The following is a 19,134-nucleotide window of genomic DNA, read 5'->3' as shown; positions in this document are numbered from 1 at the left end:
ATCCCAGTGTGATCTATTTTTGTCGAATATTTTCTTATTGTATTTATGTGATTTTATCGTGTTTTGAAGGGCAAGCGTTCTGTCTCTTAATAAATCGTGATATGTGTTTGTTTGCTTCAATTCTTCTGGTAGGATCGTAGTATTTTCCCCTTCTAGAAGGTATTTAGGTGAAAAACCAGTGACTGTGTGTTCTGTTTCATTATATTTTTTTGTGCATTCATGTGCAATTGTTGTCCATGCAGACTTTTTTTTGGTTTCATTAATTTTGCATCGTATTTTATTTACCAAAGTTTGGTTTAATCTTTCATTTAGCCCATTTGAGAACGCTGAGTTAACGGCTGTAAACACAATCGGTATTTCTTTGTCTTTTAGAAAGTCTTTAAATTCTTTAGAGTTAATGCCTGGGTATTGATCACTCAGAATCATACCAATTTCATTGTTTTCTGTTACTTTTTGCATTAATTTTATAAAGTCATTAGCACTCTGAGTTTTCGAAGCTACTATGTAGGCGTATCGTGTGAAGTGATCAATTAGTAGATGTAAGTATTTTTTTGTCGATCTTAAACCCCCAAAGCCACCAACCGTATCTATTGACATGATTTCAAAAGGTTTTTCTGCTGGTCCTAATTGTGACATCAATCCGTATTTAGCTTGACCTCTTGATTTGTTTTTAATGCATATTTCGCAGCTTCTACATACTTTTTTTATGTTTAAAATTAAGTTTTTTTGTGCATAAAAAGGGCAAATTGTGTTTTTCATTTGTTCTATACCTATATGGCAATAATTTTCATGTATTTTTTTTATAAATTCTATACTGAACTTTTCTGTTAAAACAATTTTTTCTTTGCCTTTGTTGTTTTTGTAGTAAATTTTATTTTTTTGTGTTATGTTTTCTTTTCTATTTTTTAAAATCTCATTATCCTCTTGGTCCTTTAGAATCTCTTCTATTTTTATAAGATTTACAATTTTTAGTTGTTCATTTTCGTTTTCGTAAGGTTCCAATACCGGGTTTCTACTCAAACAATCGGCTTCTAGATTGTTTTAACCTGGATAATATATAATATTAAAGTCGTATTGTGACAAATAATATGTGAGATCTCCTAGTTCATCATCCGTTCGAGATTTTATGTTCATATTTTCCAAGGGTTTGTGGTCCGAAAAAACAGTAAATTTCTTTCCTATTAGCCGATGCTGCCAATATTTTACAGCTTCTTTTATAGCCATACATTCCAAGTAAATCGCTTTTTTTCTCTTCTGGCTTTCGTTCAATTTTTTTGAAAAGTATGCTATTGGTTTTTCTTCTCCATCTGTTTGTGGCTGTTTAAAAATTGCTCCAATTCCTTTTAAACTAGCATCTGTATATATATATTTAGGTAAATTTGGATCAAATATACCTAATACCGGTTGACAACAAAGAAGATTCTTTATTTTGTCAAATGAATCCTGACAATCTTTCGTCCAAATAAATTCTTGGTTTTTTCTTAGCAAGTTGTGCAGTGGATCCAGAATAATCGCATTATTTTCTACATATTTGTTATAAAAATTGATTTTTCCGAGAAATTGTCTCACGTTTTTTTTTGTTTTAGGTATAGGAAAATCTTTTATAGATATAAGGTTATCTTTTATAGGTCGTATAGAATTATTATTTATTATGTGGCCTAAATACTTAACAGAGTCTGCTGCAAACGTACACTTTGAAAACTTTAGTCTAAATCCTTCTCTTAATATTGCTGCTAATAGCTGTTTTAGGTGGTCTATGTGTTCGGCAAACGTTTTTGAAAAAATCAGAATGTCGTCAATATAATTGACTGTAAAGTCTGAGAGCCTGTTTTTTCTTATGATGTTGCTCAATATCCTTTGAAATATTGCAGGTGAGGTTTTCAGTCCAAACGGTAGACAAGTCCATTGATAATGTCCTTCTTGTGTTACGAACGCAGTCTTTTTTCTATCCTCTATTTTTAAGGGAATGGACCAAAATGCCGAGTTTATGTCAAATGTAGAGAAGTATTTGCAGTCTCTCGTTTTTTCCATGAGGTCTTCAATCAGTGGAAATGGTTGGGATTGTGGAACTACAATTTTATTTAGATCGCGAAAATCAATGCAAAGCCTTGATCTCTTGTTTTCTTCTCGTTTATATGCCAATGTAACTGGAGCAGCAAAAGGACTGTAAGATTCTTCGATTAATTTTTTTTCTAATAGTTTTGAAATTTGTGTTTCTATTTCTCTTTTGTCTTCAATTGAACATCTATAAGGCCTTTTACTTGGATATTTTTCAATTAATAGGTCAACGTGAGCTTCATAATTTTTCACTGTTCCTATATCGTATTTGTCTTTTGCAAAGATCGGGTTATATATTTTAATTAAATTATCTATTTGAATTTTCTCTTCATATTTTAAATGATTTATATACATCTTAAAATTTTCTTCAATCACATGCTCATTAAAGTTAATCGTATAATTTGTTGAATTTCTATCAATTGCATGCTTTTCAAATTGCTTTTCATTATTTTGTTTACTTTTAGGTTCCGATTTATCTTTATTTTCTGTATGGTTCAATAGAACTTCATCAATTTTATCGGAATTGCTTATTTGTTTTATTTCTAATTTCTCATTTTGGCTCAATCTAAATTCTTTTATACAATCTAAACCGATCAAGAAATCATAACTAAAATTTTCACTGTTTATTACGAAAACATACATTTCCTTTTCCATATTAAAAATTTTTGTTTTTATGGATACTAATCCATCTGTTTTTCTTACACCATTGATTGTTTTTAAATTCGCGTTTCCATTATTACTCATACTCATCTCATTTTTATTCAATTTAAGTAACTTAGAATTTATCAGGGATACATTCGATCCTGGGTCATAAATTCCATCAACTTCTATAGTATCATTGAGTAATACTTTAACTTTGATCAATGGTGGAAGATTTAGTTTTTTGGAATCTCATCCATTAATTCACACTCCAATTCTGAATTATTTATACATTTTACCGTGCCATTTTTGTTCTCGTTATTTTTTGTTTTAAACCAACATGATGCTTCGGGATGGAAGCGATTTTTTTTGTTTAGCAAATTTCACATGGTTTTTTCCTTTCTGTTTGTTCTTTTACATCATTGTTATTATATTTTTTACTTGCGATATAGGTACTATATATCAAGTTATGCATTCGTACAAAAAAAAAAAGTTGAGATAACATTTTTCCATGACATTACGATGGTAGACAATGCCAAAAAAGTGGGTCCCGGAAGTCCGTCTGTCTGTCTGTCTGTCTGTATAAGGAGCTACGGCCTAAACGGATGGACCGATTAATGTCAAACTTGGTATGTAGCGTTATTTGGCGACTCTCCAGAGGGGTTTTTGGAATTAATTTTTTTGGACCAAAAATAACTGTACTTGTCATATACCGATTTTAGTAAAATTGAAATATCTCGAAAACGGCTCCAACGATTTTGTTTAAAAAATTCAAATGTTAGTTTAAAGCTAAGGTCTATCTTTCAATGAAAAAATTTTTTTTTGAGAATCATTATTAACGGTACCTGCCATAGAACCGTTTTTTTCAAATCCGATTATCTCCGAAACCTCTTATTCGATTTCAACGAAACTTTTTGTTAAGAAGCATTTATATAATTTAAATATAAGCCAAAAATAAAATTTTGAAATAAATAATTTTTGGATTTTTAAAAAAATTTTGAAAATTTTTTTTTGAAAAATCAAATTTTCGAAAACGGGACATTGAATTTTTTTGAAATTTTGTATTAAGATGTTGATCAGTGATTTCTACAAAATGGCATACCAGTTTTATTTTAAAACTTTTTTTCCAAAAAATTATTTATAAAAAATTAGTTTTTTAAAAAACGGCTCTAACGATTTTGAAAATTTTTTTTCTAAAAATGCATCTTAATATATCAATCAAAACTGCATACTTGTTTTGGGGGGCAATTTGATTTCAGATTTTATATTATTTTTTTTAAAAACCAATTTAATTTTTTTTTTTATTTTTTTTTCTGTACCCATATAGAAGGTACCTACATTTTCTAAATTTCTATATCAAAAGTCTTAAAAATTTAAGCAACTTGAACTCTAAGAGCAAGTTCGTGCGACCCAGTCGTGCATTTTATTTTCTTTTGTTGTGCGTCTCTTTATTAAGTGTTCCAGACCTCTTAACTCGGTGAAAAGATCGTCTGTATTATGTAAACTTTTCCTATCGATCCTATCTGCTATGAAGTCTGGCAACCCTACCACGATTAAGTCTAGCAAGGTGATTTTATCAATAGACTTGTTTCTTCCTTTTTTTAGTGCATAGTCTAACAACATTCACGTACCTAAAATTGAACGCATACCTAACTGGGGACCAACCTTTATTTGCATAGGTTTCACAAAAGCTGTTTTTCCAGTCTTTCCAGTTTGAATCTAAAGTAAATTTTATAAGCATCGAACTATACCAGTCTAAACATGAGCTCTCTAGGAACAGTCGCAAAATTTCTATTCTATCTTTATCTGTTTTAATTTCGAATCGTTCACATTCACCTTCAAAAGTATTTACCCATTGATTTACATCAGAACTCTTACCCCCGAATTTATCTAAAACAAACCTTTCTGCTAATTTTTTTGTGTTAATAATAATTGGTTTATTTTGTTCAGGTTTTCTCTCATCGAGTAGAGCTAAGACTTTTGACAGGGCGTCTTGTGATGTTCCAGTTTCGGTCGGTTGTGTGGTCTGGATCATCTCCTCCAAAAGGTAGTCTTTGAATTGGATATTATCTTCGTCCAAATACGTTTCCCTTATTTCTTTTGTAAGAGTTATCCATACCTTTCTCATTTGGTGTCTTCTTTGAAGAGAATTTTTAATTTTTGTAAAAATTGGAATTTTTATCAATTCAGTGTGCAATTTCAATTGCTGATGTTGCTCTGGCATGCTATACGTTTTGCCCTCAGGAGTAGCAATTGAGGTTAGGCAAATCACATTTGTCTTGCCGTCGTCAGTAGCTTTGACTACAAATTCGAAACATAACCTCTCCATCATATAGTGAATTTGTTAAGACGATAATGTCGTTTTATAAGACGATTCCTTATTTTGTTTAGGATGGCACACAAATTAAGACACTTTTGAGTTTCTGTTTTAAAAGAGTTATTTTATTAATCTTACAAATTACAATTAATTATTAATTATTCCTGTTTTAAAAGAGAAACGACATTAAATGTCTATTATTCGGTCGTGCCTCTTATTACAAATTAAAATCTTATACAACAAAATTCAATAAAGTAATGACATACAAATTGTCATTATGACTTTTCCCTATTCTTCTTTCTCCATATTCTTGTTTACGTTTAGATTCTACATTATAGGGTGTTAACACCTTACATCTCCCCTCCCCAGTTAAAAAATTTGTTTACTAAATTTTTGTTTACCAATTTTTTTTTTTTTTTTTTTTTTTTTTTTTTTGTTAGGTCTCAACGATAGGAATAAGTTTCGTTATGTGAAAAAGATTTGATTCCGATTTTCTGTGCCCGGTGTCTATTTCAAATATTGAATTTGTTATTTTCTTCAAAATTTTGTAGGGGCCGATTTTCAGTTCATCTAATTTTTTCCTATTTAATTTGTTGCCATTTTCCACGAACACTCGGTCTCCCACTTTGAAATCCCAGTGTGATCTATTTTTGTCGAATATTTTCTTATTGTATTTATGTGATTTTATCGTGTTTTGAAGGGCAAGCGTTCTGTCTCTTAATAAATCGTGATATGTGTTTGTTTGCTTCAATTCTTCTGGTAGGATCGTAGTATTTTCCCCTTCTAGAAGGTATTTAGGTGAAAAACCAGTGACTGTGTGTTCTGTTTCATTATATTTTTTTGTGCATTCATGTGCAATTGTTGTCCATGCAGACTTTTTTTTGGTTTCATTAATTTTGCATCGTATTTTATTTACCAAAGTTTGGTTTAATCTTTCATTTAGCCCATTTGAGAACGCTGAGTTAACGGCTGTAAACACAATCGGTATTTCTTTGTCTTTTAGAAAGTCTTTAAATTCTTTAGAGTTAATGCCTGGGTATTGATCACTCAGAATCATACCAATTTCATTGTTTTCTGTTACTTTTTGCATTAATTTTATAAAGTCATTAGCACTCTGAGTTTTCGAAGCTACTATGTAGGCGTATCGTGTGAAGTGATCAATTAGTAGATGTAAGTATTTTTTTGTCGATCTTAAACCCCCAAAGCCACCAACCGTATCTATTGACATGATTTCAAAAGGTTTTTCTGCTGGTCCTAATTGTGACATCAATCCGTATTTAGCTTGACCTCTTGATTTGTTTTTAATGCATATTTCGCAGCTTCTACATACTTTTTTTATGTTTAAAATTAAGTTTTTTTGTGCATAAAAAGGGCAAATTGTGTTTTTCATTTGTTCTATACCTATATGGCAATAATTTTCATGTATTTTTTTTATAAATTCTATACTGAACTTTTCTGTTAAAACAATTTTTTCTTTGCCTTTGTTGTTTTTGTAGTAAATTTTATTTTTTTGTGTTATGTTTTCTTTTCTATTTTTTAAAATCTCATTATCCTCTTGGTCCTTTAGAATCTCTTCTATTTTTATAAGATTTACAATTTTTAGTTGTTCATTTTCGTTTTCGTAAGGTTCCAATACCGGGTTTCTACTCAAACAATCGGCTTCTAGATTGTTTTAACCTGGATAATATATAATATTAAAGTCGTATTGTGACAAATAATATGTGAGATCTCCTAGTTCATCATCCGTTCGAGATTTTATGTTCATATTTTCCAAGGGTTTGTGGTCCGAAAAAACAGTAAATTTCTTTCCTATTAGCCGATGCTGCCAATATTTTACAGCTTCTTTTATAGCCATACATTCCAAGTAAATCGCTTTTTTTCTCTTCTGGCTTTCGTTCAATTTTTTTGAAAAGTATGCTATTGGTTTTTCTTCTCCATCTGTTTGTGGCTGTTTAAAAATTGCTCCAATTCCTTTTAAACTAGCATCTGTATATATATATTTAGGTAAATTTGGATCAAATATACCTAATACCGGTTGACAACAAAGAAGATTCTTTATTTTGTCAAATGAATCCTGACAATCTTTCGTCCAAATAAATTCTTGGTTTTTTCTTAGCAAGTTGTGCAGTGGATCCAGAATAATCGCATTATTTTCTACATATTTGTTATAAAAATTGATTTTTCCGAGAAATTGTCTCACGTTTTTTTTTGTTTTAGGTATAGGAAAATCTTTTATAGATATAAGGTTATCTTTTATAGGTCGTATAGAATTATTATTTATTATGTGGCCTAAATACTTAACAGAGTCTGCTGCAAACGTACACTTTGAAAACTTTAGTCTAAATCCTTCTCTTAATATTGCTGCTAATAGCTGTTTTAGGTGGTCTATGTGTTCGGCAAACGTTTTTGAAAAAATCAGAATGTCGTCAATATAATTGACTGTAAAGTCTGAGAGCCTGTTTTTTCTTATGATGTTGCTCAATATCCTTTGAAATATTGCAGGTGAGGTTTTCAGTCCAAACGGTAGACAAGTCCATTGATAATGTCCTTCTTGTGTTACGAACGCAGTCTTTTTTCTATCCTCTATTTTTAAGGGAATGGACCAAAATGCCGAGTTTATGTCAAATGTAGAGAAGTATTTGCAGTCTCTCGTTTTTTCCATGAGGTCTTCAATCAGTGGAAATGGTTGGGATTGTGGAACTACAATTTTATTTAGATCGCGAAAATCAATGCAAAGCCTTGATCTCTTGTTTTCTTCTCGTTTATATGCCAATGTAACTGGAGCAGCAAAAGGACTGTAAGATTCTTCGATTAATTTTTTTTCTAATAGTTTTGAAATTTGTGTTTCTATTTCTCTTTTGTCTTCAATTGAACATCTATAAGGCCTTTTACTTGGATATTTTTCAATTAATAGGTCAACGTGAGCTTCATAATTTTTCACTGTTCCTATATCGTATTTGTCTTTTGCAAAGATCGGGTTATATATTTTAATTAAATTATCTATTTGAATTTTCTCTTCATATTTTAAATGATTTATATACATCTTAAAATTTTCTTCAATCACATGCTCATTAAAGTTAATCGTATAATTTGTTGAATTTCTATCAATTGCATGCTTTTCAAATTGCTTTTCATTATTTTGTTTACTTTTAGGTTCCGATTTATCTTTATTTTCTGTATGGTTCAATAGAACTTCATCAATTTTATCGGAATTGCTTATTTGTTTTATTTCTAATTTCTCATTTTGGCTCAATCTAAATTCTTTTATACAATCTAAACCGATCAAGAAATCATAACTAAAATTTTCACTGTTTATTACGAAAACATACATTTCCTTTTCCATATTAAAAATTTTTGTTTTTATGGATACTAATCCATCTGTTTTTCTTACACCATTGATTGTTTTTAAATTCGCGTTTCCATTATTACTCATACTCATCTCATTTTTATTCAATTTAAGTAACTTAGAATTTATCAGGGATACATTCGATCCTGGGTCATAAATTCCATCAACTTCTATAGTATCATTGAGTAATACTTTAACTTTGATCAATGGTGGAAGATTTAGTTTTTTGGAATCTCATCCATTAATTCACACTCCAATTCTGAATTATTTATACATTTTACCGTGCCATTTTTGTTCTCGTTATTTTTTGTTTTAAACCAACATGATGCTTCGGGATGGAAGCGATTTTTTTTGTTTAGCAAATTTCACATGGTTTTTTCCTTTCTGTTTGTTCTTTTACATCATTGTTATTATATTTTTTACTTGCGATATAGGTACTATATATCAAGTTATGCATTCGTACAAAAAAAAAAAGTTGAGATAACATTTTTCCATGACATTACGATGGTAGACAATGCCAAAAAAGTGGGTCCCGGAAGTCCGTCTGTCTGTCTGTCTGTCTGTCTGTCTGTCTGTCTGTATAAGGAGCTACGGCCTAAACGGATGGACCGATTAATGTCAAACTTGGTATGTAGCGTTATTTGGCGACTCTCCAGAGGGGTTTTTGGAATTAATTTTTTTGGACCAAAAATAACTGTACTTGTCATATACCGATTTTAGTAAAATTGAAATATCTCGAAAACGGCTCCAACGATTTTGTTTAAAAAATTCAAATGTTAGTTTAAAGCTAAGGTCTATCTTTCAATGAAAAAATTTTTTTTTGAGAATCATTATTAACGGTACCTGCCATAGAACCGTTTTTTTCAAATCCGATTATCTCCGAAACCTCTTATTCGATTTCAACGAAACTTTTTGTTAAGAAGCATTTATATAATTTAAATATAAGCCAAAAATAAAATTTTGAAATAAATAATTTTTGGATTTTTAAAAAAATTTTGAAAATTTTTTTTTGAAAAATCAAATTTTCGAAAACGGGACATTGAATTTTTTTGAAATTTTGTATTAAGATGTTGATCAGTGATTTCTACAAAATGGCATACCAGTTTTATTTTAAAACTTTTTTTCCAAAAAATTATTTATAAAAAATTAGTTTTTTAAAAAACGGCTCTAACGATTTTGAAAATTTTTTTTCTAAAAATGCATCTTAATATATCAATCAAAACTGCATACTTGTTTTGGGGGGCAATTTGATTTTAGATTTTATATTATTTTTTTTAAAAACCAATTTAATTTTTTTTTTTATTTTTTTTTTTCTGTACCCATATAGAAGGTACCTACATTTTCTAAATTTCTATATCAAAAGTCTTAAAAATTTAAGCAACTTGAACTCTAAGAGCAAGTTCGTGCGACCCAGTCGTGCATTTTATTTTCTTTTGTTGTGCGTCTCTTTATTAAGTGTTCCAGACCTCTTAACTCGGTGAAAAGATCGTCTGTATTATGTAAACTTTTCCTATCGATCCTATCTGCTATGAAGTCTGGCAACCCTACCACGATTAAGTCTAGCAAGGTGATTTTATCAATAGACTTGTTTAGCTCCAACAAAAATCTTCCTTTTTTTAGTGCATAGTCTAACAATGCACCATTCACGTACCTAAAATTGAACGCATACCTAACTGGGGACCAACCTTTATTTGCATAGGTTTCACAAAAGCTGTTTTTCCAGTCTTTCCAGTTTGAATCTAAAGTAAATTTTATAAGCATCGAACTATACCAGTCTAAACATGAGCTCTCTAGGAACAGTCGCAAAATTTCTATTCTATCTTTATCTGTTTTAATTTCGAATCGTTCACATTCACCTTCAAAAGTATTTACCCATTGATTTACATCAGAACTCTTACCCCCGAATTTATCTAAAACAAACCTTTCTGCTAATTTTTTTGTGTTAATAATAATTGGTTTATTTTGTTCAGGTTTTCTCTCATCGAGTAGAGCTAAGACTTTTGACAGGGCGTCTTGTGATGTTCCAGTTTCGGTCGGTTGTGTGGTCTGGATCATCTCCTCCAAAAGGTAGTCTTTGAATTGGATATTATCTTCGTCCAAATACGTTTCCCTTATTTCTTTTGTAAGAGTTATCCATACCTTTCTCATTTGGTGTCTTCTTTGAAGAGAATTTTTAATTTTTGTAAAAATTGGAATTTTTATCAATTCAGTGTGCAATTTCAATTGCTGATGTTGCTCTGGCATGCTATACGTTTTGCCCTCAGGAGTAGCAATTGAGGTTAGGCAAATCACATTTGTCTTGCCGTCGTCAGTAGCTTTGACTACAAATTCGAAACATAACCTCTCCATCATATAGTGAATTTGTTAAGACGATAATGTCGTTTTATAAGACGATTCCTTATTTTGTTTAGGATGGCACACAAATTAAGACACTTTTGAGTTTCTGTTTTAAAAGAGTTATTTTATTAATCTTACAAATTACAATTAATTATTAATTATACCTGTTTTAAAAGAGAAACGACATTAAATGTCTATTATTCGGTCGTGCCTCTTATTACAAATTAAAATCTTATACAACAAAATTCAATAAAGTAATGACATACAAATTGTCATTATGACTTTTCCCTATTCTTCTTTCTCCATATTCTTGTTTACGTTTAGATTCTACATTATAGGGTGTTAACACCTAACATATATATAGCATATAATTTGGTGCTGTGTAATTTCCTTCCCTGGTGTTGTATTGTTTAGGAAAATTAAAAAAAAAAAAAAATAACCCTTTCATCTTGTTTTTTTTACTTATATTTTGTTTTTCTCTTTTTCCCCAGTGCAATATAGCTTTGAAAACTGAATTCAAAATAAATTGAGTGGTGTTTCTTTTTCCTTCGTATTTTTAATTGGATATCAAATTTGATAAAATTGTGAGCAGAAAATTTGGTTTATCGAAACAAAAGGTATAACACATACCGGGAGTCCATGTAAGTTTTTTTTTTCTTTCTTTTTTTTTTATTCTGAAAATTTAAATAAAATCAATATACCTACATATTCATATATTCATACAAATTATTCCCTAATTCAATTTAATTCGATATTTCATTGCTGCGTTTTTATTGTTTTTTTTTATATACCAACATACATATATACCCACATAATTTTCTTTTAATATTCAAATCGGTACTTTATATATTGGTCGAATATATCTGTCCCTGTCTTGCATATTACATTTCGTGTCGCATAAAATACATAGCATTGGGCTTGCAAATTTTGTTTCTTGTTAATGATCATTTGTCATACTGTCATAGAAGATCAAGTTGTTTTTTTTCTTCTTGCTTGAAACTGATAAGAATCAGTTGTTTACATTGTTGGCCTTGAATCAATATTTGGAATTAATTTCGTGTTGCATTTACAGTCCGAAAATTTGGTAAAATTTTTTTTTAATTATTTTTTTTTGTAGGGAATTTGAATTGAATCTTTTTTTGTATTTTGGTACGAATTAAGTACACAATACAAATCGACTGTAAATTTATTTACAGTCCGGTGCTTAAAATTAGACCTTGTTTTTTTTATTATTATTTTTTTTTACGTAAGTTAATAATTTTTTTTTACTTTTTTTTTGTTTTGAAGTGAATATTTAATTAAAACCACATTACAAGTTTATTTACACTCCGGTGTCTAAAATTAGAACCCTTTTTATTTTAACGTTTTTTTTATTATTTCAATAGAAGTTTTATTTGGAATTTTTTTTTGTTTGTTTCTACTTGTAATTAAGTTTTAATTATAAGAGAAGTTTATTTACAGTCTAGTACCACAAAACGGTGACACATTAAAAATAAATTTTTTTTGTATTCGATTTTTATTTTGTTTTTTTAGTAGATATTTTATATTGATTTAAATTTAAATTAAATTCACATAAACGCTAAATTTTTATACAGTCCGGTACTTTAAATTAGACCTTTGTTTTTTTTAATATTTTTTTTTTTTACGAAATTTAATTTTTATTTTTTTAATTATTTTTGTTTCAAATAGAATATTTAATTCAAACCACCTTTGAAGTTTATTTACACTCCAGTGCTAAAAATTAGAACCAATTTTATTTAATTTTTTTTATTTCAATAAAAGTTTTATTTGAATATTTTTTTTTGTTTGATTTTACTTGTAATTAAGTTTTAATTAAAGGAGAAGTTTATTTACAGTCGAGTGACTGAAAATAGATCCAATTTTTTTTAATTAATACATTTTTTTTATAAATAGAATTTTTTTATACATATTTTTTTTTAATTAATCTTAAATAAGAACTTTAATTGGGATTTATTTACACTGTGGTACCTCTAATTAGATACACTTTTTTTTTATTTGTTTTTATATTTTTTTAAATTAAAGTAAATTATTTTCGGGTTGTTTAATTTTTTTTTAATTATTTTTTTTTTAATTTTTATTTCCATTTTTTTTTACTTTCGTTTTCGTTAACGTCAAGATAAAGCAATCAACTGAGCGTTGATATCGTGCTTTATTTTAATATTTATAATTTTTATTTAAATTATTTCGATTGTTTTTTTTTTTTTAAATTAATTACGTTTTAAAATGGATATTAATAAATTAAATAAAGAAGAACTCTCGTATGAGTTGAAGGCGAGTGGACTGAAAGAGGGTACCGTTGACAGTATGAGGACCACGCTAAGGTCTTCAAGGATTCTTGAGCGCGCGGGTTCCATTCCATCGGAATATCATCACTATCCTTTTTCTTTTGAAGAGGATTTACAGGCAGTACAAGACAAAATAGTTGAAATTAAGGATTTGTTAAAAACTCCTCCCAAAGATCCGAAATCGCTAGAGTATTTGAAGGTTCAAACCAAAATTGAATGGTCGTTAGGTAGGATTACTAGGGCAAAGGCAGAATCCTCTGAGGAGGTGAATGATGTGGCCGATATAAGGGGGGAGCTTCTTCTGTTAATGGCAACGTTGGTTGAAGGGGGCGAGGAGCCACCCAAAGGTTCTAGTAAAAATAGTGGGGTTTCCAATACAAACAATAATAATAACAACAACAATAACAACAGTCGACAGCAGTCGTGGGTGCGTTACCAGCTGCACAGGTCGGCCAACGTGCGAGTTCAGAATTTCAAATACAGGGTGAGCCCTGTGACCGGAATTCTGAGCGTTTTGAAAAGTGGAATGTGAAATTCTCTGGTGAGCGGTCTGGCTCATCAGTGAATTCTTTTATTGAAAGGGTTGAAGAACTTAGGGAATAGCGCGGAGTTTCGGAGACTAGGGTTTTTAGGTCAGCGGTGGATTTATTTACTGGGAAGGCTCTTCTTTGGTTTAGGGCGGTGAGGGATACGATTACAACATGGAAAGAATTGGTTAGGGAATTAAAGTTGGAGTTTTTGCCCTCCAACTATGACGACCTCTTGTTGGACGAGGTCAGGCGGCGTACCCAGGGTAGAGATGAGACGATGGGGATGTACATCGCTCTCAGGCAGACTCTTTTTAAAAGATTCTCTGAGCCACTGAGTGAGAATAGGAAGTTGACTATTCTCATGAAGAATATAGCTCCCATTTACCAAAAGCAATTGGGGTTGGCTGATATTAAGTCAGTCAGCGAACTTGTTGCGTTGGGTAGAAGGCTTGAGACAATAAGGTCGAACGTAGAGTCTTTCGTACCACCTTCTTCTTCTGGTCGCAACAGGCAGGCTTTGGAGCCTGATGTTGCTTATGTTGCTTCAGTGCAGGAGGCAACAGTTGCAGTTAATAACCCCCCACTCAATAGGACCATTCGCTGCTTTAACTGCAATAGGGAAGGACATTTTTCAAATACCTGTTCCGCTCCTAGGCGTTGTTTTGGATGTGGGGCTACTGGTGTAACCCGGAGTAACTGTAGGCGTTGCTCGGGAAACGGTCAACGGTCTCTTGGGCCAGCAGGACAAGAGCACCGTCGTCGGAATTAGTTAGGTCGCCTGCTGACGACCAGCTGACAGAAAATGTAAAACTGGGTTTCACATTGGATAGTAGTGGGGACGATAGACGTCCATATTTGGGGGTAAATATTTATGGGATTAGGTTTTTGGGATTATTAGATTCTGGGGCATCGCGAACTATAATTTGTAGGGACGCTTGGAGGGTTTTAAAAGATTAAGATCTAAAATTAGATAAATCAAATATTAGGCAGGTTCAGTTAGCAGATGGTGCAGGAGTAGGAGTTTTGGGGGTTATAAATCTACCAATTGTTGTCGAGGGCAAGTCAGTTTTAATAGAGTGTTTGGTGATACCTACCCTACCGCATGCGATGATACTTGGTGCATATTTTTGGGCACTGTCGGGAATAGTTCCGGATCTTCGTTCACGTATGTGGAGTTTTTCGAGTCAAGATATGGTGGCTTCGATAGAAACTACGTCTATCACAGAGGAGGCTGAGTTAGACGAGGATCAGAGGGGTAAACTAAATGGTTTAATTGAGGATTTGTTCAGAGATATGCCAGAAGGGCTGGGGGTGACAACAATGGTAGAGCACATTATTAGGACGTCGGCCGAACCTATAAAGCAGAGGTACTATCTCGTTTCACCTGCTTTGCAGGTACATATAGACAAGGCGTTGAAGGAGATGTTAGAAGAGGGTGTGATTGAGAAATCAAACAGTCCATGGGCTTCCCCAATAGTTTTAATTAAGAAGAAAGATGGAACTTATAGGTTTTGCGTCGACTATAGGAAACTTAATTCGGTCACTGAGCGTGATGCATATCCACTTCCGATCATTTCAGCAATTTTAGACAAGCTTAGGAACGCGAAACTTTTAACGTCGCTTGATATCAAGTCGGCTTATTGGCAGATTCCAATGTCGCAGGAATCTCGAAAGTTTACGGCCTTTACGGTACCGGGGAGGGGATTATTCCATTTTAAAAGAATGCCATTCGGATTACACAATGCACCAGCAACGTGGCAACGATTTATAGATAGTGTGTTGGGAGCTGAGTTAGAGCCATACGTTTTTGTGTATCTGGACGATATTATTATTGTTACGGATACATTCGAGAAGCATCTCGAAATTCTTAACGAAGTTTTTAGGAGATTACGAGAGGCAGGGCTTAAAGTAGGTAGGGAGAAATGCAACTTTTGCAGACAGTCTCTGAAATGTTTGGGATATGTAGTTGATCGTAACGGGTTACATGTTGATCCGGAAAAAGTGGATAGTATGATAAGGATACCTGCACCTCAAAAGAGGTTAGAAGTTTTGTAGGGACTGTTTCATGGTACAGACGTTTCGTACCAAATTTTGCAACACTTGTTAGGCCCTTAACAGATTTGCTGAAAAAGAACTAGAAGTTTTCATGGACACAAGAATGCGAAGATAGTTTTAGGAAAGCCAAAGAGTGCTTAGTTACTGCTCCCATTTTGACATGCCCGGATTTTAATCTTCCATTTGTTGTCCAAACCGACGCGTCCGACTACGGTATTGGGGCCGTACTCACACAGACTTTTGAGGAAGGGGAAAAAGTAATATGTTACTTAAGTAGGTCTTTGAACAGAAATGAAAGGAACTACTCCACTACAGAGAAGGAGTGCTTGGGAGTTTTGTGGGCAATTGAGAAGTTAAGGCCGTATATCGAAGGTGTTCGATTTACTGTCATAACCGATCACTACTCATTAGTTTGGCTTAGTAATCTAAAGGATCCACAGGGAAGGCTCGCTCGCTGGGCAGTTAGGCTTCAGCAGTTTGATTTTAAAATCATTCATCGTAAGGGGAAAGATCATGTCGTTCCAGACATGTTGTCTCGCGGAGTTCCAGCAGTGGCTGGGATCTCAGAAGAGGATATAGACCCGTGGGTGAAGAGAATGATAGAATCCGTCGAATCGAATCCGTTAGGTTATCCAGCTTGGAGGGTAGAGAATGGCCGATTATATAAGTTTGTTAAATCAACTCATGTAGTCGTTCATGAGAACAATGATGAGTGGAAGTTAGTTGTGGGGAAAAGGGATAGGATTAATATTTTAAAAGAATGTCACGATAGTCCGTTAGCTGGACATATGTATGGGGGTAAGAAAAACGTTCGCGAGAGTAGGATCAAAATATTACTGGCCTAAGATGAGGTCAGACATAACAAAATATGTTAGGAAATGTAGTATATGTCAACAAGTGAAACCTATTAACGACAAACCAGCCGGTCTTATGATGGAGAGAGTAGGAGCATCCGCTCCGTGGGAGATGATTAGTGTCGACTTAGTGGGCCCTCTGCCCAAATCAATTAAAGGTTTTATGTATATTCTCACAGTAGTAGATTATTTAACCAAATTTCCATTATTGTTTCCTTTGAGGTCTGCCACTGCAAAAGCTGTGTGCAAAGAGTTAGAAGATGGGGTTTTTCTTTTGTTTGGAGTTCCGAAAGTTGTCATTCGCGACAATGGACCACAATTTAAGAGTAGGGAACTTAGGGCACTCTGTGAGGGATATTCGTCGAAGATAAGATTTACACCACATTATCATCCTCAGGCAAATCCTGCGGAGAGGATCAATCAGATTATAAAAACAACATTGAGGGCTTATGTTTCGGAAAATCATCGAATTTGGGATTCTCAACTTGCGAAAGTTGCTTGTGCCATCCGCACATCGCAGCATGAAGTTTTAGGAGTTACACCGTATTATGCTAATTTTGGAAGGGATATGTGTACAAGTGGGAGGGATGAAATAAGAATTAGTGATGGAGTTTTGGATAGGGATAGTAGTGAAAAATCAGTAGGGGACATAGGGGAAAAGTTTAGAAAACTAAGGGCCGATATCGCTGTTAAAATTCGAGCAGCATCAAAGAAATCAGCAGAAGCATATAATCTCAGGAGGAGAGATGTTCAATATCTTCCAAACGATATTGTATGGCGCAGGAACTTTGTTCTTTCGGACGCTGCCAATTATTATGCAGCAAAGTTGGCACCAAAATTTGTGGGCCCTTTTAGAATAAGGAAAAAATTATCTCCTTGGACCTATGTTCTCGAAGATGACACTGGAAAAGATCGTGGCACTTGGCACACAAAAGATCTGAAACCTTTTACTTCACTATCTGAAAATGATTAAGTCTAAGTCCCTTCTTAAAGTAGAGTAACGATATTTTTTTTTGTCCTTTTCGTTTAATTTTTTTTGATTGCTTCGTATTTTATAATTTTACTTTTTTGTATACTTAAATTTTTTTGTTTGGATGAGAAGACTGCCATATTTGGCCTGATGAATTCCTTTCATTTGTTGTGTTGTTATCCAATTTCATCCGCAGGAAATGGCTTAATTTTTCTCAAAAATTAAGCTCATTGCCACGGATGAAAGGGTGGGATTTGTTACGGTAAAATTTACCGCAACAATGACTGGTCTTTCTGTCCCTTTCATCCCGTTTGTTTTACAGGTGTTTCCTTCGATTTACTGAGAGAGACAAGGGCAGCCATGGGTCATCAGCCATTGGTAATCTCTTTCAGTAAATTTGTACAAACAATAAACTTGATCTTAGCACCTAAATTGGATTGGTGTGCGAATCGACGAAGTGCACTCTGTTATTATACCGAGGGAGTGTGAAGTAGTAAAATCGGCCGACAGGTGGTCGAGCCTTAATTATGTAAATATGCCGACAGATGGTCGTGCCTTAACTTCAAAAATCGGCCCAGAGGGGGTCAAACCAAACACATAATTAAAACCGCCAAAAGATGGCCTAACAAAAACTGGTTGATGCAGAAGACTGACCAAAAGATGGTCGACATAAAAGTATATTAGTATACGAGCAAATGCACGGGTTACATTTGGTTCCCGATTGCTGAAGACACTCAAATTTGAGTTTGGCCGAGGGCCCAACATATCTATATATATTTTTGTAAAAGATGGAACGCTTAGGTTATTTTTCTATTCCCCCAAATCTAATAAAAGTCCACTGGTATTAATTTTAGAATCGCGGTGAAAAACAAGTGATTGCCAACTTTCCTACAAAAGAAAAAAAATGAATGGGGATGGGTGCCATCTTTGCCAAGTTTTTCTCATTAGTAATCCTGGTGGGGACAAATGCATTTTGTTAGCCGAAATTAGATTGTTTTAACTTTAATTCTTTTCTTTCTTTTTATCTTGAAAAAAAAAAAATGGGGATGAATGGCTGAATGCGTTCATGGAATTCCCGCCACTGGAAACGATTCAGTTGCCGGCGAATTCCATGATGATAACGCAAAACCATGGGAGAACGAGAGTGCGAGTAGGTAGGACCGTTTGATTCCGACATGGGCGCTCTGCAGCCAATGAGCTGAGAGTTGCTGAATGACGTGATCGGAATCGGCTGTTCCGGATTGGCCGAAAGCACTGGGGGTATGAGAGCGAAAAAGGATCGTCCAGGAAGAAAAATTTCTGGCGTTCACTTTTAAACTGGCAAGCTCAGAATAAAGATTACAAATTGGAAAATTGTGAAAAAGATAATTGTTAGAAAAATTTTAAAGTGATAAAGAATTTAATTTCGGCAGTATAGTTTGTTGAGTAGTTTTTCGAAAGTAAAAATTTTAGTGTGATAAAATTAGTATTTTTGGAAAATAAATTAGGAGAAAAATTGGCAGAGTGGTCAAGGGTGAAATTGGGGTTGGAAATTGGAAAATAATAGGATCGTTGGCAATCCAGAAAAAAAAAAGATAAGTAGTTTTTTTTATATTTCATTGGTTTTTATATTTCGTTTTATCTTGGTGAATTTTGAATAACCTTTTGCTTAAAAATCCGTTGGCTTTTGTTCCGGTTTATTTTCCCGAAATCGCGGGACACGCGACCCAGTTAGTTTAAATT

General features: G+C 32.9%; 1 protein-coding gene across 1 annotated transcript; it reads right to left on the bottom strand.

Moving 5' to 3' along the window:
- Positions 1 to 9,691: 9,691 nt before the first annotated feature.
- LOC129907135 (uncharacterized) lies at positions 9,692 to 11,045 on the bottom strand. The gene is made up of 2 exons (XM_055983207.1): positions 10,862 to 11,045; positions 9,692 to 10,803 (listed from the first exon to the last, which is right to left on the bottom strand). The coding sequence occupies exon 2, from the start codon at positions 10,710 to 10,712 to the stop codon at positions 9,750 to 9,752; it is 963 nt and encodes a 320-aa protein (XP_055839182.1). The 5' UTR covers positions 10,713 to 10,803; positions 10,862 to 11,045; the 3' UTR covers positions 9,692 to 9,749.
- Between the last annotated feature and the right edge of the window lie 8,089 nt (positions 11,046 to 19,134).

Source organism: Episyrphus balteatus, chromosome 1, assembly GCF_945859705.1.
Source record: "Episyrphus balteatus chromosome 1, idEpiBalt1.1, whole genome shotgun sequence".
Classification (NCBI taxonomy): domain Eukaryota; kingdom Metazoa; phylum Arthropoda; class Insecta; order Diptera; family Syrphidae; genus Episyrphus; species Episyrphus balteatus.
The sequence above is the reverse complement of the archived record's forward strand: the minus strand, read 5'-3'. Positions and strand labels throughout refer to the sequence as shown.